General features: G+C 45.2%; 1 protein-coding gene across 1 annotated transcript in view; it reads right to left on the bottom strand.

The window, feature by feature from the left end:
• The window catches only part of SHANK3 (SH3 and multiple ankyrin repeat domains 3), a 704,425-nt gene that overhangs the window by 351,375 nt on the left and 325,623 nt on the right, over positions 1–27,427 (bottom strand). Inside the window, exon 11 of the mRNA XM_030215777.1 lies at positions 20,234–20,406. Within this exon, the coding sequence (XP_030071637.1) occupies positions 20,234–20,406 (173 nt within the window). The remainder of the gene's footprint in view (positions 1–20,233; positions 20,407–27,427) is intronic.

Here is a 27,427-nt window from a genome sequence, read left to right as displayed (position 1 = left end):
GAGGGTAATTTGCACATGTAAAATTGCTAATTTACGCATATACGCGCTCTTATACAATTAGGTCACACCTAAAAGTATGTGTGGTGCAAGTCAGTGCTTGTTCGGTAGGTCCCAGGGGCACGTTTTGGATAGAGTCATGATTTATTGCACACTGTACACGTCCACGCCTCACATTTACATGCAATTAGTTCAGCATTTGTGCTCGTACTATAAAAAGGCACATAAGTACCTACATCTACTATAATAAAACTCACCCTCAACGTTCTGAAGACAACGTTCTGAAGTCACTCAGTCACTCACTGAAGGGTTCATGGATTCATGGTGGTGAAGCCACAACACTGACCATGTCTCTCTGCCCCGCCCTCGCATGACGGACCAATCGGAAAAAACACCCTCAACATTCTGAAACACAAAGGACCATCCCAACACCGTTCCCAGGCAACACTAGGCAACGTAAGACGGACCAATCAGAGGAAACTATGTGACAATAAGGGAGGAGCATTTCCCAGCAGAATGGCTCATTATCTGTGCAGCACGGAGAGCACAGAACCACCGCTGGAACGAGAGAAGAATATTCCTGCTGTGGGTATGTGCAAAAATAGACCGGGGGGGGGGGGGGGGGGGTTGAAACACTCACTCACTCACACACACACAAAATAACTCTGTGACACATACACACACAAAAAAGCCACATGCTAGCGCCCATTTCATTGGTTTCGGAAACGGGACTTTTTTACTAGTATCTTTATAAAATAAACACAAAATGAGCTCCTTCCTGCCCTAGTAACCTAAATGCCCTGTTATAAAATTACCCTCTTTATGCTACCCAGTACTTGGGCTCACATCGAAGAAAGCGCTGAATGGTACAAATACCAAGTCTAAAAGGCAGCTTCCTGTTTTCGTTTGGTTAAACCGTTGTACTACCACATCTGTTCTGTCTTTGGCTGGTAGAACCACTGCACCACATTGTCAACCTGTCTTTGTTTGGTTAAGTCAATACCCTATATAGTAAGTAGAAGAAGTAATGCCATACTGGGAAAAGACCAAAGGCCCATCGAGCCCAGCATCCTGTCCCTGACAGCAGCCAATCTAGGTCAAGGGCACCTGGCAAGCTTCCCAAACGCACAAACATTCTATACATGTTATTCCTGAAATTGTGGATTTTTCCCAAGTCCATTTAGTAGCGGTTTATGGACTTGTCCTTTAGGAAACTGTCCAAACCCTTTTTAAACTCTGCCAAGCTAACCGCCTTCACCATGCTCTCCGGCAACGAATTCCAGAGTTTAATTACGTGTTGGGTGAAGAAAAAATTTCTCCTATTTGTTTTAAATGTACTACACTGTAGTTTCATCGCATGCCCCCTAGTCCTACTATTTTTGGAAAGCGTGAACAGACGCTTCACATCCACCTGTTCCACTCCACTCATCATTTTATATACCTCTATCATGTCTCCCCTCAGCCGTCTCTTCTCCAAGCTGAAAAGCCCTAGCCTCCTTAGTCTTTCTTCATAGGGAAGTCGTCCCATCCCAGCTATCATTTTGGACGCCCTTCGCTGCATCTTTTCCAATTCCACTATATCTTTCTTGAGATGCGGCGGCCAGAATTGGACACAATACTCAAGGTGCGGTTGCACCATGGAGCGATACAACGGCACTATAACATCCTCACACCTGTTTTCTATACCTTTCCTAATAATACCCAACATTCTATTCGCTTTCCTAGCCGCAGCAGCACACTGAGCTGAAGGTTTCAGTGTATTATCGACGACGACACCCAGATCCCTTTCTTGGTCCGTAACTCCTAACGTGGAACCTTGCATGACGTAGCTATAATTCGGCGGCCTCTGAAAGGAGAAGAAAAGGGTGACTAATGATCCTGGAAGAGAACAGGAAGATTCAGAGGAGCTGAGACAAGAATGGCCACTGTTCTACAGGGAACGATCGCCTGCCACTACATCTGAGGCCAGCATCCAGAAACTTCAAGGTACATGACAGGAGTCGGATCCAGGAGAGACAGAATTGAAGAGAGCAGCTGGAGAAGATTGGAATTCCCCTCTACTGATGAAGGAATCCCTGTGGGTTGAGGAGTTTTCTCTCTCTCAGGGTAGTGGATTTATATTACTTATTTATTCACATTTGTTAATTGCTTAACCACAGGTGCTCTAGGCGATGCACAAAGATGAGGAGAAAAGCTGAATTGTATCTTTTACAACTTTACACCCTGCATTCTTATTGATTTGATTACTAGCTTCACTACCTAATGAATTTCACTAAACTTTAATGGTTCAGAACAAAGTTTGGCCTGGACTGCGAGTTTGAGGAAATTAAATCGAGTAGCAGATTGAGTGATCCGCGGGGCAAATGGCCCCCAAGCATTAGCTGGACCCATCTAGAACACTGAAATCCCAAGGGTGTCAGTACTAAGCCAGACAGTGCTGCCTCCCCTGAAACATGTGCCCCTTGATCTTCCTGCAGAGTGAGAGACCCCAGACCAGAAGGTTACATATGAGCTTCAGTTTACGTTTGCGTTTTTGGTATGTGTCAGCCAGGGGGGGAGTTTGAAGACCTCTAGAGGAATACTGAATTCTTTCTAGGTTGGAGAAAAAAGTAAAGCAGACAGGAACTTCTGTTCCAGTTGGTCTCCAGAGTTGGCTGTTGATTGAGACAGCTACAGGCCAACCAAATTTCGCTTTCAGTTTTGGATTCGACATCGAAACCAAACCGAAATCTGGGTTCGGGTTTCAGCAGAAAATGCCTGTGCTGGTTCCAATCGCAAAATAACCGCTGGGACCGCTTGTGGCAGTCTCGCAAGACTGCTGCAGGAAACCTTAGCAGTCATCGTGATAAGAGCAACAGCAGCACAGGGCAGGAACGAATAGGGTTTGATCCTGCCCTGAAAGAAGATACTAGACCACCAGGGCTTCTTAAGGTAGGCCCAAAAAGCACCTACGGGTGGTTGGGTGAGATGGGGGGGGGGGGGGAGCACGTTCACCACTCTATATAACCTGCCATGCAGCAGCCATACTCTCTCTCTCTGTCTTTCCCTCCTCCCAACAACCTAGCATCGCCTGGGTATCTTTCTGTCACATTCCACCTAGCATTGCCCCTATTTATCGCTGTCTCCCCCTCCCATCCAGTATTGCCCCTGCTTTTCTCTCTCCCCCCATCCCTTCTAGTATTGTCCTTGTCGGTGCTGGGCCCACATTGGAGGCAGGGCCAGGAGAATCTTGCCCCCTCCCCCCGGCAGCCCTCTGAATATGCATGTGATAAATGTGCATGCCCTACCTCTACTGTATGCAGATCTTTTGAATGCATATTGATTGTGTGTATACTGAAAACCTGACTAGCTGGGTGTGTCCCCAGGACTGGGTTGAGAACCCCTGCTGTAGAGGCTCTTACTCCTCAATTCATACTGAGGCTCCTCTCCTCATTCCCTATCCTCCCTTCCCTTCTCATTTCCTTCAGAAATTCTTCCCTTCTCACGCCTCTTTATTTTATTTTAGGTCATTTATACCCCGCCTTTTGACGCAGTTTTGCAGCCTCAAAGCGGCTTACAATGAACAGTTAAAATAAATACAGCTACATGGAAAATCAGGTACAAGTACAGTACGTTAGGTAGGGGAGAGAAACAGGGTAGGAAGGGGAAAAAAGGAAAAGGAAAAAGAGACTAAAATGGACGGCAGAAGTCCAGGAGCAGGCAAAGCACAGTGACTCAACAGGACCGGCAAGGCGATCTTCAAACAGGAACTGCAGCAGTGCCCAGATGAGACGCAGAGGAGCATGTGGCCAGGAGAGAAGCAACGATCAGCAGAGGCAGACGAAAGCTGGAGGCAGGCAACACCCACGGAGATAATGGCACAGAAACCAAGATGGAGGCTCGAACGGACCTCCAGCGCAGCCCCAACCGTCGGGCCCTCCAGGACGAGGACCTCCACCACTGCTCCACCATCTGGCCAGCAGGAGAGGAAGAGCTGGTGAAGTCAGCAGGGGAGCAACTCCAGCGGGACAACCAGAAGATCGTCTGGGCCAGGACAGCAAAGACAGCAGACTCCCCAGCGGAAAAGATGAAGAACGGGGGAGAGGCAGCCGCAGCAAACAAGCAGCAACCCACGGCGCCCTGGACCACAGCGATCCAGGTGATCTTCCCTTCTCACCACCCCCTTGAAATATAATGTCCCCTTCCCCTTTGTCCTGCCCGGGATCTTTACCCTTCTTAAGATTTCCTTCAACTCCTTCCTACTACTATCTGTTCTGGAGCTAAGCACAGCCCCTGGTACCTGCCCTCTCAATCCTCCACTCTTGCCTTGGCTGGAGAAGCATCATCTCCTGTAGCGCAAGATCTTGTGATTCTTATTACAAGTCTGCTGGGTCAGGTTTGCGGGGGGGGGGGGGGGGGCAGGGAAGGGAACAGTATGTTATGAGGAGGATCAGAGGGCAGCAACAGATCAAGGCTGGATGGCACAGCACTGTAGTTCACACTATAGCAATGACTATGGCAGAAGCTTGTGCTCAAGGGCTGCTTTTATCTACTGGATCTCTGTTAGCAGAAGCCAGAGTTGTGACCCCTGTTGTCCATAGATAAAAGCAGCTCTGTTCCCTGCGCGGTGAAGAGGTTTGTTCAATATTAATGATTCTCATGTACCCATAGAGTTGGCACTTATCTTAGGGCTGTACTGAATATTCGGATTCGACTCGACTTTGAATAGTGCACCGAATACATTATTTATATTTGGCCAAATAGTGATTTAAATTCAAATGAGAATAATCCAGGGCTCTACTGTGCTAAATCCTACTGAAATAAACACTTGATCTCTGATTTCACATTGCTTCTTCTATTATTTGTTACGTTAAAGCTCAATGTTCATTATTCATGTTTGGTATTGATATTCGGCCGAAAAATATTTTTCGTTATTGGTATTCGGATGAATAGCAAACTGTGCTCTTCGTTACAGGTTTATCTGGAAGACCAGTGAAAAGAATCTTTTTACAAATTTAGATGAAATCTGAGTTAGCAGATTTTCATTTTCTTAAACTAGGCGCGTACTTTTAATAGCATGAGAGGCACTCGGGGGGGGGGGGGGGGGGTCACACTTGGAAATTATTTAACTGAAAAGGAAGGTAACATTCAAACATAACATGGGTGCCAGGTGGTTGAGAATCAGCTGGGTTTTGTAGGCCAATTGTGGTAAATTTTCAATAGGGAGCCTATATGCCTAATTTCAGAGAGATGGACTTGAAAACTAAAATATTATGAATGACAACTGGCATTTAAATACAGACCAAAATTATACAATGTACGACCAGATCACCTTAATTATTTTATTCATATTGTGCCCCCAGACCATGAAAGCACTAACTGAATAGTTCTGCGGTGGTCACAACTGATATCTAAACAGCACTACCCAATGAAGTGCCACTAAATATCAGCTTGGGAGCTAGCCGCTAGTATTTAGCTGGGCACTTTCACTGTCCCTTGTGGGCTCTCAATCTACGTTTTTGTACCTAGGGCAATGTCCAGGTTCACAAGGAGCCACAGTGGGAACTGAACCCCAGTCTACTCCTCCCTACCCAGTTATATCCCTTTTGAATATTGACCCCTATTATTTTTGCTTCCTTCACCTCCACTTAGAGGCTCTTCCACGCGTCCACCATCCTAAGATCACTTATAAATTAACTCCGTTCTCTCATACCATTTATTTATTGGTTCTTATATTCCACATTATCTAAAAACAATTTCAGATCAATGTGGCTTACATACATTACAAAAGTTGAATTACAATGAGTGAGATTTGAAGATTACAAAAGCGAGACAACAATTTTACTAGTGCAGTGTTATGATGGTCAATGGAAATACTGAAATTAACTAGTACCTTGAGATAAAAACATTATGAACAAGAACGTGTTTATGGATTTGCAGAAGGACAGGTAGTTATCATTATGTCTTATTTGTGCCTAAATACGAAAAGCCACAGGTAAATATAGATTTGTACCTGTCATTCTTCCAGTTAGGGAAATGCAGAACGAGCGAGTCTCTGGCGCTTAAGGTAGCATTTCGTGCTGGGAGGTCTATATATGTTTTGCATGTAATCGGACATCATTCCATAAAGTATTTTATATAGTACATATTTTGAAAATGGACCTCACCTTTATTGGGAGCCGGTGAAGTCTAATTAATAGTGGAGATGCCCTTTTGAATCTAGAAACTTGGAATATCTAACGGGCAGCTGTGTTTTGTGTAGTTTGGCATTTGTTAACCATTCTTTATGCCCAGTGTAAATAGCATTGCAGTAGTCAATCTCAGAGAGTACCAGTACTTGAACATGGGACTGAAAACTTTCAGTTGGGAAATAAGGTCTTAGTTTCCATAGAGTTCTAAAGACCTTTGTGGTTACTGCAGTTACTTGGTCTTCGAATGTTAGGTGTTGATCAATTGTAATGCATAATATTTTCAGTTTGGATTCTAATGGGTAGGTGGCCCCTTGTTCTAGAATTTCCTTTACTTACTTGTGCATTATTTATACTTTTGAAATATTTGAATGTCTATTATATTTTCCCCCAATCCCATCCCCTTAGCTTCTTTAGTCCCACTTCATAGCACTCAAGAATATATACCATTCTGGTAACCCTCTTCTGGACTTCTGTCTATATCATGTAGCAGTTCGGCCTCTGAATTTGACATAATATTGCAGAGGTGGTTTTATTAATGATTTCTATTGAGTTATCATCATCGCCTCTTTTCTGCTCATTACAGTTGTCTCTGCATAATCTGGCACTTGAATTTTATATTTAGGTGGTAATAATCAGCCAGTGGTGGTCATCTTTTTTAAAAAATTAGCCCCTGATATTACTCATTTTACATGGTATGTGATACTTTATATGTATACCCGAGTTTGATTTGTCCTTGCCTTTCTCAGGGCACAAATCATAGAAGTCTGCCCAGTACTGTTCTTGTACTAAGTTCTGAAGCTAACATCGAAGCCCCTTAAAATTTAGACTCCAGCCCATCCCTATCTATTCAGTCACGATCAGGGCGTAGACCATAGAAGTCTGCCCAGCTCCCATTTTGTTTCGAATTACCGGTGTCGCCACCCAATCTCCGATAAGATTCCACAGAACCATTCCTTCTAAACAGGATTCCTTTGTGTTTATCCCACGCATGTTTCAATTCCATTACCGTTTTCATCTCCACCACCTCCCCCGGGAGGGCACTGGCACTGAATACTGGGGGCTAATCTGATGAGGTTGGCCACTGTAGCTTATGTGGGTCCTGGCTGATATTCATTCGGGACCCACCTATGACAGTTATGCAGGCCACAGCTAAATATCGTCCTGGACTCGCATAACTAGATTTGAAATCTTAAGTCCCCAAGGTCCAGCACCTGGCCCCCAAAAAGAGCCCCCTCCTTCTTCCCCTTCCCCCAGTCTGTGAAAGTCAAACCTCTTCTCCCCCCCCCCCCCCCACAATGGCTCCCCAAACTCCCCCCACCCAGTCCAGATAGGCCCCCCTGAGCCCTGGTGGTTCTAGTGGGAATGATAGGGGCGAGTGAAGCCCACTTGTTCCTGTCCCTTGTGACTGCCATTGGAAATGGCTGCTGCAACCTCTCCCATGTACTATGGCGGCTAGCACATGCCAAATTAGTTTTTGGATATATCTGGGGCTAATTCTGCCTATGGCAGTCAGAATTTTAAAAAACAGTGATCACTGCGGGCTGAATATCAACTGTAAAGTTACCAGCCTCCTCTCTACTCTAACTTGTGAGTATTTCCAGTCCTCTGGAATTAGTCTTGACACCCCATAGAATGATAAAAGATAGAGGGTCCTCCAACAGCTACCATCTCTATAAGCTCTCCTAAATCCCAGGAGCTATCCGATCTGGCCTCATTTTGTTCTTTATTTCTAGTTTTGTTATTTCCATTCAAACTTGGGGTCTACCTCTCCTCCATTTATATTCCTGATATTTGCTTAGATGTTGGGCTAGAGGTTGAACAGCAGAAGACAACAAGGAGAAACTGGGGTTACTTACCTGTAAAGAGAGTTCTCTGTGGACAGCAGGATAAGCCAGCTACACATAGGTAGAAGCTGTGGAAGGCGCAGTAAAGGATAGAGAAAGACACAGTGGCCAAAGTAAACCATGTTTTAATGGAAAATGTTGCAAAAAGAATAGCCTGTTTTGAGAAACTGGATGAAATGGAACAACTGGTATTGTAGCAGGGCAAAACTAGAAATTGCATTACTGTTGTTGACTACTCTTGTTGTTGACAACAAGAGTAGTCAACAACAGTAATGGAGTAACAACAGCAGAAGTAATCATCAAGTAATCAACATCCTGGCAGAGCAGAAAAACTAGCTAGATGAGTCTTGACTTACAGCTGGCATATCTAGTCCTGACTTGGAGTCAGTTGCACTCTTTGGCGGACAGCCTGTCCGAAGTAGTCCCCGATGTAGAGCGGATGTGAAGGCAGTAGTGGGAAATTAAGGTATGTAGCAAAGTCCATGTAGCTGCTTTGCAGATATCTTGGAGGGAGGACTTGTGAACAAAAGTGGTTGTGGTGGCCATTACCTATAGTTGGCAGGCTGTGACAGGACTGGGGCAAGGATGTCACCAACAACTGGAAACAGTAGGAGATGCACTGGGAGATCCAGTGGGATAGCGTGGACTTAGTAATTTGTGGACCAAAATGGGAGAAGTCATATGTTATGAAGAGCTGGGAGCCCTTCCTTAAAGTTGAAGTGCAATATAGGTAGATAGAGCACACTCATTTGCAGTCCAGGGAATGGAGGCACTCATGTGTAATATCAGGATGAGGAGGTGGACAGAAATTCAGCAGAATGAAGGACTGATTAAGATGGAATTCTGAGACCATCTTTGGGAGGAATATAGGGTGAGTACACAAGACAACTGTGTCATGAAAAAAGGCAAAAAATGCACCAAGGCATGAATTTCACTGATGCAGTGTGCAGACGTGATGACGAGGAAAAGTGTTTTCCAAGTGAGGAATTTGTGGTCAGTGGATGTGAGTGGTTCAAAGTGAGGCATCATAATTTGGGAGAGGATAAGGTCTCATGTAGTAGTTGGTGTCTGGATAGGAGGCTTGAAATTGAAAAATCCTTGCATAAAATAAGAAATGAGGGGGTTGCTGCATAGCGGTTTGCCTTGGTCATGGTCACAAAATGCTGATATAGCGCTGAGGTGAACTCTGACTGAATTTGTTTTGAGTCCGGATTGTGAGAGGTGCAAAAGATAGTCCAAGACAAGAGTGATAGGGCAAGAAGAGGGCTTCAGGTTCCACTGAATGCACCAGGTTGTAAAATGCTTTCATTTTAGTGCATAGGACTTGTGTGTGACAGGTTTTCTGGAGACAATGAGAATCTCTTGAATGGAGTTGTGTAGACAGGTTTCTGTCATTCCTGCAAGTTCCATACTGACAGGCCTGGGCAAGTAGGGTTGGGATGGACAGCGCCCTGTTGCATTTGGCATTGAGGTGAGTGTCAAAGAGGTTGACTTGGGGTGTGCCCCAGGTTGTTGCCAAGAGGTGATGAACTACTTGTTGGAAGAGGAACCACTTGTAGGGGTCAAGACGCCTTCTGAGACTGTCGATGATGGTGTTCTGAGCCCCAGGGAGGTAAGTGGTTTGCAGAGAGATGCCATTTGAGAGAGAAAAATGCCAAATCTTGGTAGCTTCAAACACAGATGTCATGAACCAGTGCTGCTCTGCTTTTTCAGATAGAACATGGTGACGTGGTTGTTGGTCTGGACAAGAATGGTTTTGTTGAAAAGCCATGATTTTAATACATGGAGACCGTAATAATCCATCTTTAGTTTCAGTTGGTTGATGTGGAGACTACTACTCGCTGACTGTAGTGCCTTGTGTATTTGGAGATGGAGAAGATGGGCACCCCACCTGTACTAGAGGCATCTGTGGTGAGGACAAACTGGGGTAGTGGCTGTTGAAGAAACAACCTTAGTTGAGACTTGGTCTGTGCTGCCACCAGAGGAGGGCGGTGCATATAGTGCAACTGATGTGGATCTTCTGAGAAGGAACCAGGCCACACCAGAGTCTATTGCTTCTTTAACTTCCACTGAAAAGCTTGCATATGTAGTTTTGCATGTGGGAAGACATGCACTTCTGCAGCTATGTAGCCTAGTAGATGGAAGAAGGTATGTGCTGTGATCATGCTGGCAGATGCCATGTTGGATGCAAGATTGAGGAGAGCAATTATTCTGGATTCTGGCAGGAAAGCTTTGGAAAGAGATGTGCAGATGTCTGTGCCAATGAACTGGGATTTGTTGGGAGGTAATAAGGACTGATTTGGGGATGTGAACGATGGAGGAGGTAGCGTGGAGAGCATGCAGGGCATCTTGAGGAGAAGGTGTGGTGTAAGCCAGTCATCGAGGTAGGGGAAGAGACAGATTCCCAACTTGGAGGTGCACTGCAATAACTGCTGTGCACTTGGTGAATACCCGTGAAGTCATGGTGAGGCTGAAGGGGAGCACCTCGTCTTGGAAGAACCTGTTGAGAACTGTGAAATGGAGGTTATTTGTACTGGGATGGGTGCAGCAGAATATGAGTGTAGGCATCCTGCCTACCCTGCCACAGAGCTGAAATAAGTGCTCGCGCCTAAAGTTATGCGGGTAACTGTAGACATACACTAATATTCTACAATGACAAAGTGCTTTATTTGCTGTTATAGAATTTGCGCTTAGTGCACACACTTTAGGAGGGTAATTCTCTATAGATCGCCTAAGGTTAGGTGCCTGGATAATGCATGCTAAGCGTAAACTCTATAACAGTAGTTGTGCATGCCATTACTGTTAATATAATATTAGTGTAAGTCTGCATTTATGTGCCTAACTTTAGTCGCAAGCACGCAAATTCTTGTACCTAACTGCATGCAGATAGATGTGTAAATGCTAGTATTCTATAACCCATGTGCCTAACTGCTTGACATGCCCCAGATCCACCCAAGCCCATCACAGGTCCACAACCCCCTTGGAACTGTGTGCTCCAGAATCTGAGTGCACAACTTATAGAATATTGACTAAGAACAATTACCCACTTTAAATGCCAATTAACAGTTAATTAAATCGTTAAGTTATGCATGCAACTGGTTATTCTATGTTATGTGTACAAATTTGCATGTTAGTAGGAAATTTGGGTGTGTAACTTTCTAGAATTAGGGGGGGGGGGGGGGGGTAGGTGCCTAACTTTAGGCAACCTGAACAGAATTACCCCCAAAAGGATCTAAGCGATTTACAGTAAGATTAACCAGCCAAGACACTGGGGAATAACAAAACTAAAGCAACAAAAAACAGAAAGATGACAAGATAAGTAATCACCATCTTGATTCAAATATTTATGAAATAAAGTCTTCAGGTGCTTACAAAACATAGAATAAGAAGACTGACGTTTAATATTCAAAGACAAAGTGTTCCAAATTTGTGCCGCTTGAAAAGCAAAAAGCTGTCCAAAAAAAGCTTGGAGGTATGCTCTTAACTGCAGGAAACCTTAATAGAAGATGATCAGATGAATGACAAGTACAGTTATTTGGAGGTACGTCTATCAAATTAATCAAACAGACTGAAGTTTAAGCCTGTTGGATTTTAAATGGATTTTAAAGTGGAGGTGTGGCCTAGCGGTTAGGGTGGTGGACTTTGGTCCTGGGGAACTGAGTTCGATTCCCACTGCAGGCACAGACAGCTCCTTGTGACTCTGGGCAAGTCCCTTAACCCTCCATTGCCCCAGGTACAAATAAGTACCTGTATACAATATGTAAGCCGCATCGAGCCTACCATGAGTGGGAAAGTGCAGGGTACAAATGTAACAAAAATAAAATAGATACTATTGGAGATTCTAAATAGAATGTTGCTACAATTGGAGATTCTACATGGAATGTTGCTATTCCACTAGCAACATTCCATGTAGAAGGCTGCGCAGGCTTCTGTTTCTGTGAGTCTGACGTCCTAGACTCAAAGAAGCAGAAGCCTGCGCGGCCACATTGGTGATCTGCAAGGGCCGACTTCTACATGGAATGTTGCAAATAGTTGCAACAGTGGAGTGGCAGCCTAGTGGTTAGGGTGGTGGACTTTGGTCCTGGGGAACTGAGGAACTGAGTTCGATTCCCACTTCAGGCAGCTCCTTGTGACTCTGGGCAAGTCCCTTAACCCTCCATTGCCCCAGGTACAAATAAGTACCTGTATACAATATGTAAGCCGCATTGAGCCTACCATGAGTGGGAAAGCGCGGGGTACAAATGTAACAAAAAAAATAAAAAATAAATATCAAACATGTTGCCTTGAACATAATAACAGCCTGAACTGGAAGCCAGTGAAATTGTATCAATAAGGGAGTAACCCTGCAGTATTTCTTTAATCTAAAGGCCATTCTCACTGCTGCGCTTTGCAAAAGTTGAGACTTCAATTCTCGGTGGTCATTTTGAATCTCGCCAAGACCGTCAGGCAGCATACAGGAGGACGGAGAGCAGCCCGCTGGGCAGGAAAGAGGGGGTTCTTTCCTGCCCCGACGTCACTAGACCACCAGGGAAGATCGCGTGACGTGAGTAGGGAGAAGTGGTGACAGGGCCGGGGGGAGGGCGATCCCGAACTCGGACAAGACGCACCGGAGCACCTAGGTTTTAGAGGAGGGAAAAAGGAAAAAAATTTTTCCCTATTTCCCTCCTCTAAAACCTAGGTGCGTCTTATGGTCCGGTGCGTCTTATAGTCCGAAAAATACGGTATTTCCAAAATGTAATGGGGTAATATTCAGCCCACATCAGTCAGTGGTTTTTAAGCTGCTGAATGCCACAGGCAGAACTGAATATCCGGGTATGTGCAGTCACCTGGAAGTTAAATGGGCATCGGTCGATATTCAGACTGGTGGAGGTGGTCCGCCCTGGGTGCATGATGCAAGGGGGTACAGGGAGCGTACGTGCGGCTGTCGGCTCCGCTGGCTCCCTGCTCCCTCTGATGTTACTTCCTGTTCCAGGGCAGGGAACCGGCAGAGCAGACAGCCATGCGACTGCTCCCTGCACCCCCAGGAGGTAAAAGCAATGTGCTTGGGGTGGGAGGGTCATGATTCACTGAGGGGGTGATCTGCTGGTGGGGGGGAGTGCAGCAGCAAACCGCTCCAGGTGGCAGCTGACTTAGGAACACCACTGGGCAGGCACAAGTGATTTAACCGGCAAGAGGCTCTTTTGCCCTGTTAAGTTGCTTTGAATATTGACCCCAACATTTGCCCCTGAATAAAATCATAGCAGGAAAGGCACTGAAGGACCACAAGGGAAATGTTAAAGTGGAAAAGTTAAGTAACCTATTTTCCAACAGATAGCCCTACTGTTATCATTCCCATACTGTACAGCCTCTGCATGGTCAGGCTTATGAGTCCTCTCCAAGAGAAACATCCCAGGATTACTATCATCTGAGAATGCTCACTGCTTGCATAGGCAACTCTGAAACTGACATTCTTACTGGAAATGTGTTCATACATTCACCCAGGGTGTCATAAATAATGCAGGGAATTGACTACTGTAGAAAGTATATAAATTTTGAGAAAATAAAATACATTGTCCCACACAGGATCAGTAAAACTGGTCTTTTTATTAGAGCTCCATAACATATCTTATTACAATATAAGGAGGGAAGACTGGGAGAGAAGGCTCTCTCCTTCCAAGTCTCCCCTGAAGTCTGGCCATCCAAATGCTTTCATTTATACCCTTAAAACACATATGAGGCAATTGACTCATTTATACAGAATTCCATAGCGTCAGCAAAACATCTTTTTTAGAAGGCTGAACTTAATCTAAGTAAATAGGTTAGAGGTCTAAAGTATAAGGGCATAATACAATACAAAAACCTATTACGTAGTATTTCTCAACTACTTTTAATAATAGACTAACATTTATTACCTGTTGTTCTACAGAATATGCTTTACCTTTCTAAAAGAAGCCATCTTTCACAAATACTGGTCAGTTCAGGCCTTCTTTTAACCTCTCTTATCAAATGACCTTTTCTTTGTCAAAACAGAAAAGAGGTCCATAGTAAACATGTCTGTTTGTACTCACTGGCCTTCCCCTAGGCCAGCTAAGACAGCATTTTGTCAATAGCTCACTTAAGACACTCTCTTGCATTTCTTTTAAAGAGATAAGTTTAACTTTCTTTCCCAGTTCCACATTACTGTGCCAATCTACCATTCGGACTTTCCACCAACTGTCTTCTTGAGCTAGCACTGCCATTGGCAGCAATTTGAGGGAAAGTCAGCACAGAGCCCGTGAGCTCACAGGTCCTATAACAGACCCGCACTTTCCAACAACTTTCTGTGACAACAGAAAACCCATGCAGGAGAAGCAGCAAGGCCTCACGAATTCTTTGCATGAGTGATGGTTCACAGACATCATCGTGCTAAGGGTGTGCAGCCAGAAGAGTTCATTTTGTGTTTCTTTTTTTCCATTATGATGTCACAGGAGCAATGCCATTAAAGACTGCATGCTGTTTGGGAAAGAGCATGCCCTATTCGAAAACAGTGCACATTCTTCCCTGATAGTGCACACGTGTGAAGCATTGTGCATGCGTGCACTATTGGGAAAGAGTTTGCAATCTTCAAGAATAACATGCACTCTCTGGATCCGATACTCAGACCGCGGTACTTAGCTGGGCCGACTCCCACGGACCTGTTTTATTAACAAATAAAGCTAGGTTGTTTCTGGTGACTGGCATTGAGTATCCGGTTGGTTTTTGTCCGGTTTCAACTAAACTGGCCAAGCCGATATTCAGTGCTGACCGGTTAAGCTGAAACCGGCCAAAGATAGGCCTGCTATTTCAGCGGACGGGTTTGGCCGCCAAACTTAAGACGGTGAATATTAGCGGATAGCCTGTTACACCACACCATTTCCTAGATGTTGTTGTGCTTAATACGTCTATCTTTTTGAACTATTCCCCCCCCCCCCCCAAAAAAAAATGTCCAAGTGAAAAACGCACAAAATCGACCTATTGGGACGTAGAAGGAGCCAGCTTTCCTAGTAGACTGGCCACACAGGCATCCCAGCAGAGAAGTGGGGCACCCTAGGGGGCACTGCAGTGGACTTCACATAAAAGTCCAAGGTCCACATTGCACCGTTACCCCCTTATATTGTATGATGAGCCCTTCAAACCCCATGAAGAATGTACTGTACCCAACTGACCACTACAATAACCCTTATGGGAACCTGCTTGATACTCTAATTGTACTGACTATAACATCTGAAGCTGTCATAGAGGCTGGTATGTACTGTTTCATTTACATCTTTGCGGGATGGGAGGGGGGTCAGTGACCACTGAAGGAGTAAAGAGGTGTCATTCCTTTATTCTTGCAGTGGTCATCTGGTCATTTAGAGCACTTTTTTTAACTCGTTTGTTAATAAAACAGGTCTAGACCAAAATGTCCAACTTATAGCCCTGGATGTCTTTGTTTTGTTCTATTCTGGCTGAAAAACATCCAAGTGTTAAGAACACCCAGATCCTGCCCGTAACACACCCCTGGCACGCCCACTTGCGATCTGAATGCACTTCATAGAAAAACGTCTAAAAATTGGTTTCAAAAATACCAATTTGGACGTTTTTGTGAGAAAAACTTCCGAATGCAGATTTATGGCACTCTTTGGATGTTTTTCTCTTTTGAAAAGGAGTCCCTTTGTGTACGGGAAATACCATCAGAGACACGTACCCTAAAAGTAGACATGCTGCAATGCATGAGGTAAAACCAGGACCGGCTCAGTTGTTTCTGATTACCAGGATACCAACTGGTAAGCCTAAGAGATGATGTTTACATTCACATTTGTTTGTAACGACTTCAGTACATGATGCTTGGTACATTCACAAGATACTGGCAATGTTTGCCCTATAAGTGTTGTTATTTTTTCCCCTCACATCCTTTGGCATGACGATGCATAACCTTTTCACAGACAAGGTGGTGCAGAAACTGACGGGCGGGCAGGCATATTTTCAGCTTTTCCCCCTTAGATCAGTGGCCCCAAACTTTTCAAGAGAAAGGCCTCATAGGGCATTTCAAAATTTCCAAACACTGAACGGGGTTGCAGAAGGGATCTCCTTTAGAGTCTTCTATGCCATGCCACCTTTGTCTTCTTGGTCTGGTGGTGCAAAGCAGTGGTGTAGCTACTATGGGGCCACGGGGGCCTGGGCCCTGGACCCCCCTGCCGACAACCCTCTCAACCTTCCCCCTCCCGCCGCCAACCCGCCATCTGCTACCTTTGCTGGCAGGGGACCCCAACCCCCGCCAGCCAGTCTTCTTCCTTTGTTTGGTTTCTGAGTCTGACGTCCTGCACGACTCACAGAAACAGAATGAAGCCCTGCAGATCGCAAGGCTTCGTTCTGTTTCTGTGAGTCTGACATCCAGTTGTTGGAGGTGGTGCTGGCGGCGGCGGCAGAGGGTGTCGGCAATGGTGGGGGAGGGGGAGGGGGCTAAAATGTGCCCCCTCACCTCGGGCTCTGGACCCCCCTCCCATCAAAGTCTGGCTACGCTCCTGGTGCAAAGAACCCCCCCTCCCCCCCAAGTCTCTCTGCCTTTCTGCTGAAGTGCATGAAAAAAGTAGAGCAGAATTCCTTGATGAGTTGATTCAACTGCAGACAGCTAGGCGACAGTTCCATAACAGGGTGTCTATAATTAGGCATCTGGAGGGCACACAAGTCTGTTCTATAGAGGAACATATAAGCGCCTACTTTCCTTTACAGAATACTAGAGTAACCAATACGTCTAACATTTAGGCAGGAGCACCGATGTCATCCATAGAGTAAGTGTAACGTCTAAGGGGGTCTTTACTAAGGTGCGCTAGCGTTTTTAGCTCGTGCTAGAAACTCAGCTGGTGCTAAAGGCTGAGACACCCACTATATTCCTATGGATATCTCGGCATTTAGTGCCAGATGATTTCTAGTGCAAGCTAAAACACTAGCTCACCTTAATAACAGACCCCCTAAGTATGGCAAGTACCCGCATGTAATGGATGATTTAAGAATTGCTTTTCAGTTTTACTTTAATCGATAATACCCTATAAAACCTTTTAAAATTTCCTGTCTTCAACCAAAAGTAACTTTTCCTTGTACATAGAACAGGTTGGAATGTCTCAGATAAGGCACATCTCAAAAACAGACTGGAATGTCTCTGAAGCCAGTCTGCACAGGAGGGAGACGGAGTTCGCTCGAAGTTCAGGAGATAAGCCACCTGGCCAGTGATTTGTTTGCCTGAACTGAGGGCGTGCGACTGCAACCTCATGTGCATTCTGTAATTTTCCTCATCTCTGAACATGAGTTCTAAGCCTTATTAAAAGGGCGCCTTCTTGCAGTGAGAGTTTTGGGGTTCATCTGTGGGCAGACGTGTCGTGCAGAAGGCGTGTTTCTGGTTAATGAGGCTCTGAGCTTTCGCCGTAACGGACTTCCCGGCTGATGAGATAAGGGCCTGAGCTTTCAAACCAGTGATGTATGTATATATATACATATATGTATCTGTTTCATAGCTTTCTTTTAGTTAAATGGTTTAATTAGTGTGCACATCTCCTAATTTGACTCAGTCAGTGTGCATATTTCTTAATCGTTGTATAGACTGAAGCAATAATGATTTATACACTCTCCATTTGAATAAAGAGTTTCATTTACCCAATACGAATCCTAAAAGAATCTGCATTATTTTATTCGGTGAACAGTCTGTGGTGATAAAGTGAGCACGCTACAATACCAAGGCAAGACAGCGCACTAACTTACAATATTTTGCAAGTTACATGCATAAATGGGAGCCCCGCCTACCTCCCATCCCTGCTTCATCCCTGTGCACAACCTCTTGCAAATATGAGCTATGTACGTTAAGCGGGTATTTGCAAAATAGCAGGTGCCATTCTAGCTTATATACATGTAAGTGCACATACATGTCTATATGCTAGTATTCTAAACATCCACGCATGTAATGTGCATGTAAATCTTAATGCCTTTAAATAATTGCTCCTTTTATGAACTCCGTGGCTGAGGGTGATTTGGGCTTGAAATGCTTCACTAAATGCCCCTTTTCCCTGGTCCTGCTAAGAGTAGAAAGGAGTGAGGTAGCCCCACAGGACTGGAAAGGAGGACAAGAGAACTCACCAGAGTAATTCTTCAGTCTATGAAGAACTCTACACCTGGCTTTCAAACTACTCTTGTCTTCATCGTGCTTTTTGATCTTTCATCTCAAGAACTGCACAACAAACCTCCCAGAGCTTTGCCTTTCCCTTTCCACCAGAATCCTTCACACTCTTTTGCTGTACTGGTTTGTGGTTTCCTGTTTCTACTTGCTTTTAATCACCAGTGGCTCCTAAATTCTTTCATTTGTACAGGGCTTCCCGGATCACTCTCATCCCCTGGTGAAAGGCTGGCTAAATACATTTCTGCATATATGCTATCAACAGAAATCAAACAAAATAAAACATGAAAAAGAAAATAAGATGATACCTTTTTTATTGGACATAACTTAATACATTTCTTGATTAGCTTTCGAAGGTTGCCCTTCTTCGTCAGATTGGAAATAAGCAAATGTGCTAACTGACGGTGTATATAAGTGAAAACCTTCAAGCATTACTATGACAGTCTGACAGGGTGGGAGGATGGGGGTGGGTAGGAGGTATGCATGGGGACATCAAAGCATATCATTGATATTCTAACAGGATGGGTGTGGATAGGTGAGGGGTGGGGTGATCAACAGAGACATACAGCTTTATGGTTTATAATGGGCTAGGAACCCCAGATCCTTGTTAAGTCCTTTCTGTTGGGTGTTAAAATATTCAATCATTCTGATATGCTTTAATGCCCCCATGCATACCTCCTGCCCACCCCCACCCTGTCAGACTGTCATAGTAATGCTTGAATGTTTTCACTTATATACACTGTCAGCTAGCACATTTGCTTATTTCCGATCTGACGAAGAAGGGCAACCTTCGAAAGCTAATCAAGAATTGTATTAAGTTATATCCAATAAAAAGGGTATCATCTTATTTTCTTTTCCATGTTTTATTTTGTTTGATTTCTATTGATAACCTTAAGAGTGGACTAACACGGCTACCACACACACTCCTCTGCATATATGCTAAAATTCTGTTTTTCCACTGGAGGTGATTCTGCACACATATGCTTATGTTGAGTTCTATACATGGAAAAAAAAGTTATTGCACTGCCCTGGTTTGATTCTTGATTCAGAACTCTCATTGCCTGAGCCAGCCAGAGCCGGGAATGCTGCCCCAGCAGAAAGCGGAAGCTGTGGTCATTACATCAGAGTGATACCTAGATGGTCAGAATCAGAGCCTACGGTTGTAATGTTCTGAACAGAACCAGACAACATGGCACAGGCCCAGGATAGTTAAAGCAATAGGGATAGGGAGCAAGAGAGAACTGCCAGATCAAATAAAAAATGAATTATACCCTATATACTCAAGAGTAACACAGACTAGACAGAGTACTCTAGAAGTCAAATTGTTATTGGAGAAAACCAACCTTAGTAGGCTGGGATACCTGTCATTGGACCAGTCACCTGATCTTTTGAACACAAAGGTCATTTCAGTGGTCTGAAGAGCCCTTGTATAAGATACTAATCTGTATTCAGTTTGATGATTTCTATGTAAAAATGTATATATAATACATACTACACAGTGTATTAAGACATTTTATTCTATACCACAAATATTATTAACAATAGATGACACAAAGTACAGACATCTTATTTACTTTCAGGAGTAAAAGAAACTCTCAATCCGAACCCATTTTCCTTTTCACCCACTTCCTCCCCCCCCCCCCCCCCCCCCTTCCATTTTCCACATTCTGAGTGAGATACCTGGGCCCTGGCTATGAGAGGCAGCAGTGTGTGTAAACAGCATGCACTCACTATCCTTTCACTCTGTTTCTCTCCCTTCCTCGGGGTTCTGGATTAAACACCTGTGCCTAAGAGTCAGCAGTAGTAAATTAAGATCATGCACTCGCTCTGGGTTCTGCATTAAATAATACCTGTGCCCTGAGAATAAGAGACAGCAGTAGCAGATCGAGATCCTTTTCCCTCTACTTCTCTCTCCCTTCCTCAGGATTGTGGCTCAGCTACCTGTACACAAGTGACAGCAGTAGTAGGTGGAAAGCATGCACTCCCCCTAGCCAAGCTTGCAACGCCCCTCCACTGCTAGCTGTTCTGGCTGCGAGAGGCAGCAGGTAAGAAAATGAAAGTAAGTAAAGCGTTTCGCTTACCTTTCACTCTCTCCCCGCGGTTCAGCTGGATCTCGCCCTCTCCTTGCGGCGTGTACGATTTGATGACAATGAAGGTCCTCCCCGGCACAGCGCTATAAAGTTTCCGCTTTGGACCTCGGTGAACGGGGGTGGGCAGGATGGGAGGGGTCGACTCCTGATCCACCGTGCAAGGGCTGTAAACGAAAACATAGGTTACCGTGGTAATGCCCGGCCCTGGGTAAGTCAATTCCGTGGTCACTGACATCCTCCTCCTCCTTCCCGAGTCACAGCGACCCCCGCTCGCTCGGCCCGGCACCTAGCTGCTGCTGTGCCTTAGGTCTGCGTGCCTGCTGCTCCCCTCCAGCCCTGGGAGACATGGCTCGCGCCCCTTCCCCTGTCTCTTTCCCCCCCAGCACATTCTACCACCACGGTGTGTCTGCTGCAGAGGGAGGAGGAGGTCGGGGGGGGATTGATTCGTGCTCTCTCTCTCTCTTATCCCCTCCAATTCGGAGCCCTTAAGGCCCTGGCTTCCAGCAGCATCTGGTCTGCTGGGCTGGGGGAAAGAGCACCAGCAGCAGCTCCTGGCTCTCTCAGGCAAGCTGCAGTCAGCGGGGCTGCTGCCGCCTCATGTTGCCATTCCATCAGGAGACGCCTCTCTCAGTGGCGGTCACAAACCCTCCTCCCTCTTTCATTCATTGCCTCTTGGGGGGGGGGGGGGGGGGATCTTGCAAGCAAAGCTACGCTCTTATGCTTTCTGATCGCTCTTTAGCCACATCGAAAGAGAGGCACAGTGCCCCGCCACTGAATTAACAGCCGGTTCCTGGACTGACTACCGTCCTTGCTTTTCATTAAGCGAGAAATGCCTTAGCCCCTCCCCCTTTTGCTAAGTGATCAATATGCCCGCGCACAGACCTCTCTACACACAGTCACACATGTTCGTCTGTCTGCCTATGCTTTTTACTCATTCATTCACCCTTTGCTCCCAGCCTCTGAAACATCTTTTTTGAATTACTGCAGAGACAGGGGCTGGGACGGCAACAGCATATTAATTCAGCTTTATAGCAGAGAGAGCATCCAAACAGGAGCCTGCTGCTCGTCTGGGTCTAAAACTGACCGGGCTGAACATGCAGAGTCAAGAGACTGAGGAAGAGGCAAGAAACGACAGAATGCAAAAAAAAGCTAAGACATTCGTGACGCCAATCCAATGCAAGACTCAGAGAGGGAAGGCGGGGGGGGGGGGGGGGGGGGACCTTAATATAGGTCTGACTACTACTGTATCTCATTTGCTTGTTAATTCTTCCAGTTAAATTCGTGCAGACACAACCCTTACCCACAAAGTATCTGGTTTCCTCTCTGTCTCTCTCAGTGGAGGAATGGAGGAGTGAATGAGAAGAAAGCACTGGTGCATGTACCTTATTCAGACCCCGGTCAGAAAGGGTCTGGAAGTTGCAAGTATTCAGTGAAGGATATGGGTCCCTGTTCTTTCAGTGCTAAATATGTAAGGGAAAAGGTCATATGCATGCTTGGGGGAAACAGGCGATACTTGTCTCCTTATAGAAGTCTCTTAAGCAAGTAGTCAAGGAGTCCACTTGTGGTAAGGTGATAATGGATCTGGTACTGAAAAATGTGGACAGTATCATAGACATCATGAGTTATTTATTTGTAGCATTTGTATCCCACATTTCCCCACCAATTTGCAGGCTCAATGTGGCTTACATTTGCCGTAATGGTGATTGCCATTTCCAGTAACAGAATTACATTTGGTATTGCATTAAGGTGCATATATACATGGTAAGGAAGAATACATTATGGTGATAGATTGAAATGTAACATATGTTAGATCATCAATTATAGAGAAATGATAGCAAAGAAACTGGAGTCCACTGATTACTGTAATGTCTGGTTCAATAAAATCACTGGACCAGAACCCAACTATCCTGAAGTAAGGGTCCTACATTTCAGAAGGATGAATTCAAGAAACATCAATGATTAAGGAAGATGGGACAGGAATTTGAGCTATGGAGGAACAGCAGGAAAGAATACTGAAAGAGTACCAAATCGTTGTATTGGGTATGTAAGCAAGAGGAAGAGAGTGGAACAACCCTTATGGGTCAACAAAGTAGCAGTGTCAGGTTCTCAGGTTCAGAACCCACAGGGCCGGGCTCTGGAGCAAACGTGAGCCCTTGGGCTGCTGCCGAGGAGCGACAGCAGCAGGCAAAACCCACCAACCAACACTGGGCAAGCACACCAGCAGGGACTGCAGGCACTGCCCAGCAAACCAGAACACATGGACTGGAATCCCCCGGACTGGAGGACACAGGACTGGAACACTGACTGCAATCCCCCGGACTGGAAGACACACCAGACCAGCACACACTGGACTGAAGCGCACCAGACCGGAACACACTGGACTGGTCTGTACAGCTTCACCTGCGCTTGGCCACTACCCCCCCAAGGGTTGAGCCCTTGGGTTTGAGTGGCCGGCAGGACTTACCGGATACTGGATAACACAGGGACCAGGATCCTTGAACAAGCTAGCAACAGAAGTGCTCCGAGTACTAAACTAATAAGAGGTTCCTAACAGTGAACCAACAGCAGTGCTACTAAGCATACAGCAGAAGTGCTACCACGCACTACAAGGGAAAGCAGGGAAGCCACAAAGGAAAAGCAGGAAAGCTAAATACACAAGCTAACACAGGTGCTACTAAGCACCAAGCTACAAGCAGTACTCTACACTAACAAGCTAAACACAGAACTAACAAGCTACCTAAGTACTGCTCTAGCAAGCTAGATACAAAACTAACAAGGAGTTTCCTAAGCATTACCCTAGCAAGCTAGACACAAAACTAACAAGGTGCTTCCTAAGCATTACTCTGGCAAGCTAGATACCAAACTAACAAGGAGTTTCCTAAGCACTACCCTAGCAAGCTAGATACCAAACTAACAAGGAGTTTCCTAAGCACTACCCTAGCAAGCTAGATACCAAACTAACAAGGAGTTTCCTAAGCATTACTCTGGCAAGCTAGATACCAAACTAACAAGGAGTTTCCTAAGCACTACCCTAGCAAGCTAGATACCAAACTAACAAGGAGTTTCCTAAGCACTACCCTAGCAAGCTAGACACCAAACTAACAAGGAGTTTCCTAAGCACTACCCTAGCAAGCTAGACACAAAACTAACAAGGTACTTCCTAAGCATTACTCTGGCAAGCTAGATACCAAACTAACAAGGTGCTTCCTAAGCACCAAAACCCAAACAGCAAAGACTGCAATGCTCACAATAGCACAAACACCAGAAGTACTTCTAACAGCAAAATCTGTAGTGTTCCTAACACCAAACCCTGAAGTACTTCTGACAGTAACAGAGCTTCCAAAACCAAGAGGGAAAAGCAGGGGAACCACAAGGGAAAAGCAGGAAAGCTAAACACACAAACACCAGTGCACACTGCACTTACACTAACCTGGACCTTAGCAAAAGCAAGCAGGGAAACTAGACACAAAGTCAGAAGTGCACACTGCACCACCCTACCTAAAGCAAACACCACGGTTGCAAAGGCCCTGAAGGAAAGAACACCACTTCCTTATCAAGGCCCTCCCTGATGATGTCACACTCCCTAGCCCCAGGCAACAGCACACTGACCCAGAAAGGTCCAACCCACACCAATGCAGTCCCGTGAAGCACTTGAAGCCAGTACACCCAAAAAGAGTTAGAGCAACTCAGTCCACACACACAGCTGTAGTAAAGTGAGACAATTAGAGTCATGCTGCTGGAAGCTGCCAGCACAGAGAGAGAGAGAGAGAGCCAGCTCAGACAGGATAGACAAATGAAACAGAAGCCAGCTAAGCTGACCACCAGGAAAAAGGTAAGTTTGAGAGGGGTTATGACCACAATCATAACAAGCAGAAGGAAAAGTTAAGAGCAAAAAGATGACCATTCATGAAATAGAAAGATACACAGAAGGAGGAGGAGAAGGCCAATCAAAATTATCAGGAAAAACAATGGGAGATAAGAAGGGTGGGACAGAAAGACTACAAGAAACTTGAAAAGAGGCAGGCCAAAAAGGGAATAGTATGAATTAAAGGGGGAAAGAATCAATGAAGAGGAGAATCGGAAACAAGCAGATGTGCTTTTGCCCAGAATGAGAAGCTGATGGGCCAAATATGAAAAATCAAGAACATAACAAACCGTGGAGAAGACACATTACTCTTTTCTGAGGAGTTGATATTCAAACTAGTGGCATGACCGACAATTCAACAGGCTGTTAGACCTGAGTACATTCTAGAATACCAAATGAGCTAAAGGAGGTGCTGATTGTACCCCTCACACAGTTCTGTTCAACATATTACTTGAAAGAGAAGACTTAAGGGAGACTGGAGATGGTTAGGTATGTATATAATGAGTAGAAGAAAACTACAGACCTGTTGGTTTCATCTGCGTAGTGGGTAAGGAATTTTAAACACTACTGAAAGACAGAACACTGCAATATATTGACGTCAGTGGCTTAAAGGATCATAGGTAACACGGTATTACAAGGTGAAAATCTTGACATATAAAGTTGATTGATTTCTTTGGTGAAGTGACCAAAGCAATAGGTCATCTTGTGCAGTTGATGTGGCCTATGTAAAGCCTTTGATCGGCAAAGCTGGGCAAGAAATAGGATTTGGGGTAAAAGGCAATATAGTGAAGGGATCAGCAGTATGCTACAAGGATCGGTGCTTGAACCAATCATTTTCTTTCTTTAAATGTTTAATTACTTTCTGATACTACTTTTCCAATATTATCTTACAAATATCACCAACAATAAACAATAAAAAGAAATAGTCTATTTCTCCATTTGATTTCACTAAAAGGTTTGTTTGTTTTTTTGTAAGGAATTCTCGTTCCCTCATTCACTCCCCCTCTTCTACAATACCTTCCCTTTACAGGTCCTATTATCTCCCTCCCAGATATTTATGTTGTCCCAATAATCACTCCCAAGTCTCTTCTTCATCCACTCCTCAGATAGTGACCAGATACTGCAAAATGAGGTACCCAGTAGTGTTTAGACACAGTTATTTCACTCATTCTATGAATATTAGCCCTCTCCTCAAGTCACTTCACTGGCTTCCTATCCATTTCCGCATACAGTTCAAACTCCTCTTATTGACCTATAAGTGCATTCACTCTGCAGCTCCTCAGTACCTCTCCACTCTCATCTCTCCCTACATTCCTCCCCGGGAACTCCGTTCACTGGGTAAATCTCTCTTATCTGCACCCTTCTCCTCCACTGCTAACTCCAGACTCCGTTCCTTTTATCTTGCTGCACCATATGCCTGGAATAGACTTCCTGAGCTGGTACGTCAAGCTCCATCTCTGGCCGTCTTCAAATCTAAGCTAAAAGCCCACCTTTTTGATGCTGCTTTTAACTCCTAACCCTTATTCACTTGTTCAGAACCCTTATTTTATCATCCTCACTTTAATATTCCCTTATCTCTTGTTTGTCTGTCCTAACGAACATCTACCATTCTGAAAGCTGCTGAAAATAGCCTACCCAAACGACCCAACTTAATTCACGAACCTAATCCACACCACCTACATTAACTATAACCCATTCCTCCCCCCTTATCTCTTCCTCTCATCCTTCTCTATACAACTGTGTTATCTATGGGATACTCTGTACCCATACATTGTGTTATCTCTGGGATATTTTGTACCCAAACATTGTGTTATCTCTGTGATATATTGTATCCATACATTGTAAGCCGCACTGAGCCTGCTATCGAGCGGGAAAGAGCAGGTTGTATAAATGCTACAAATAAATAAATAATTAGATTGTAAGCTCTGTCGAGCAGGGACGGTCTCTTCATGTTCAAGTGTACAGCGCTGCGTACGTCTAGTAGCGCTGTAGAAATGATAAGTAGTAGTAGTATAGTCCACATTTGTTGAATTACTAACCCCACCCCTGGCAATTGCTGCTCTTTCCAATGCAATCCAAACAGGAGAATAAGAGTTTCAAAACAAGTTTAATGGGACCCTCTTACTCTCCTGTTTGGGCTGGTCATTTGGATTCGTTTTACTTCCACCCTTGGTCTGCTTTGCTTGCATTTCTGTGGAAGACATGGACCACCCCCCCCCCCTTCTTCCTCTTTCCAATGCAAATACTCTTCCCATTTGAACAGCCACAACTCACATTAATGTCAACTGAACTTCCCCAACATTTCCCCAGCTCCCTCAGGTCTCTCATTTAACAGAAAGGACCAGGCATTTTCAACGTTGCAGGGTCATCATCCGCCCCCTCCCTCCCTCCCTCCCTCCCTCCCAATTCCAGGGTCCGCCCTCCCAGTTCCAGGGTCGTCGTCCCTCCCTCCCTTCCAGTTCCAGGCCCCCTCCCTCCGAATTTTAAAAGTCATCCTGACTTACCTCGTCGGGGTTACGGCGGCCGGCAGCAGCGGTAAAAAGCGTGCAGGCTCGGCACTTACTTCAGTTTTCCCTTCTCTGTCTCTCAGCTCTGGTCCCGCCCTCATTTCCTGTTTCCGCAAGGGCGGGACCAGAGCTGAGAGACAGAGAAGGGAAAACTGAAGTAAGTGCCGAGCCTGCACGCTTTTTACCGCTGCTGCCGGCCGCCGTAACCCCGACGAGGTAAGTCAGGATGACTTTTCAAATTCGGAGGGAGGGGGCCTGGAACTGGAAGGGAGGGAGGGAGGGAGGGAGGGAGGGACAATGACCATGGAACTCGGAGGGAGGGACGACGACCCTGGAACTGGGAAGAAGGGAGAGGTGACCCTGGAACTGGGAAGAAGGGAGGGGGACCCTGGAACTGGGAGGGAGGGGGGACGCTGGAACTTCCCTTAAAAACATTAATGGCAGAAGGTGATTACCTTGCTATCGCCCGTTTCATTTCAATGAGAAACAGACTTTTTTTTACTAGTAATATCATAAACCAGAAAAAAGAGAGTGATCACAAAAAACTCCACCAACTAGAGAAAAAAGTAAATTGCTCCCCCCAAAATTGGGAATAAAGCCATGCAGCCTAGATCAACCATGAGAAAAAAAAAAACAAAAAATCCAAAAGCAGTCCCAAAAGCAAAAATTGCTGGTGATCACAAATGATGAAACACAAGTTCACTATCAATTACTGTAATCTACACAAACTTAGCTTTATCCTCCCAAAGGTGCATAAGAATTTACAGTGCCCCCCCCCCCCACCAGGTCACCCCATTGCATCCTCCCACAATT

This window comes from Microcaecilia unicolor, chromosome 10 (assembly GCF_901765095.1).
Source record: "Microcaecilia unicolor chromosome 10, aMicUni1.1, whole genome shotgun sequence".
In the NCBI taxonomy this organism is placed as follows: Eukaryota; Metazoa; Chordata; class Amphibia; order Gymnophiona; family Siphonopidae; genus Microcaecilia; species Microcaecilia unicolor.
The sequence above is the reverse complement of the archived record's forward strand: the minus strand, read 5'-3'. Positions and strand labels throughout refer to the sequence as shown.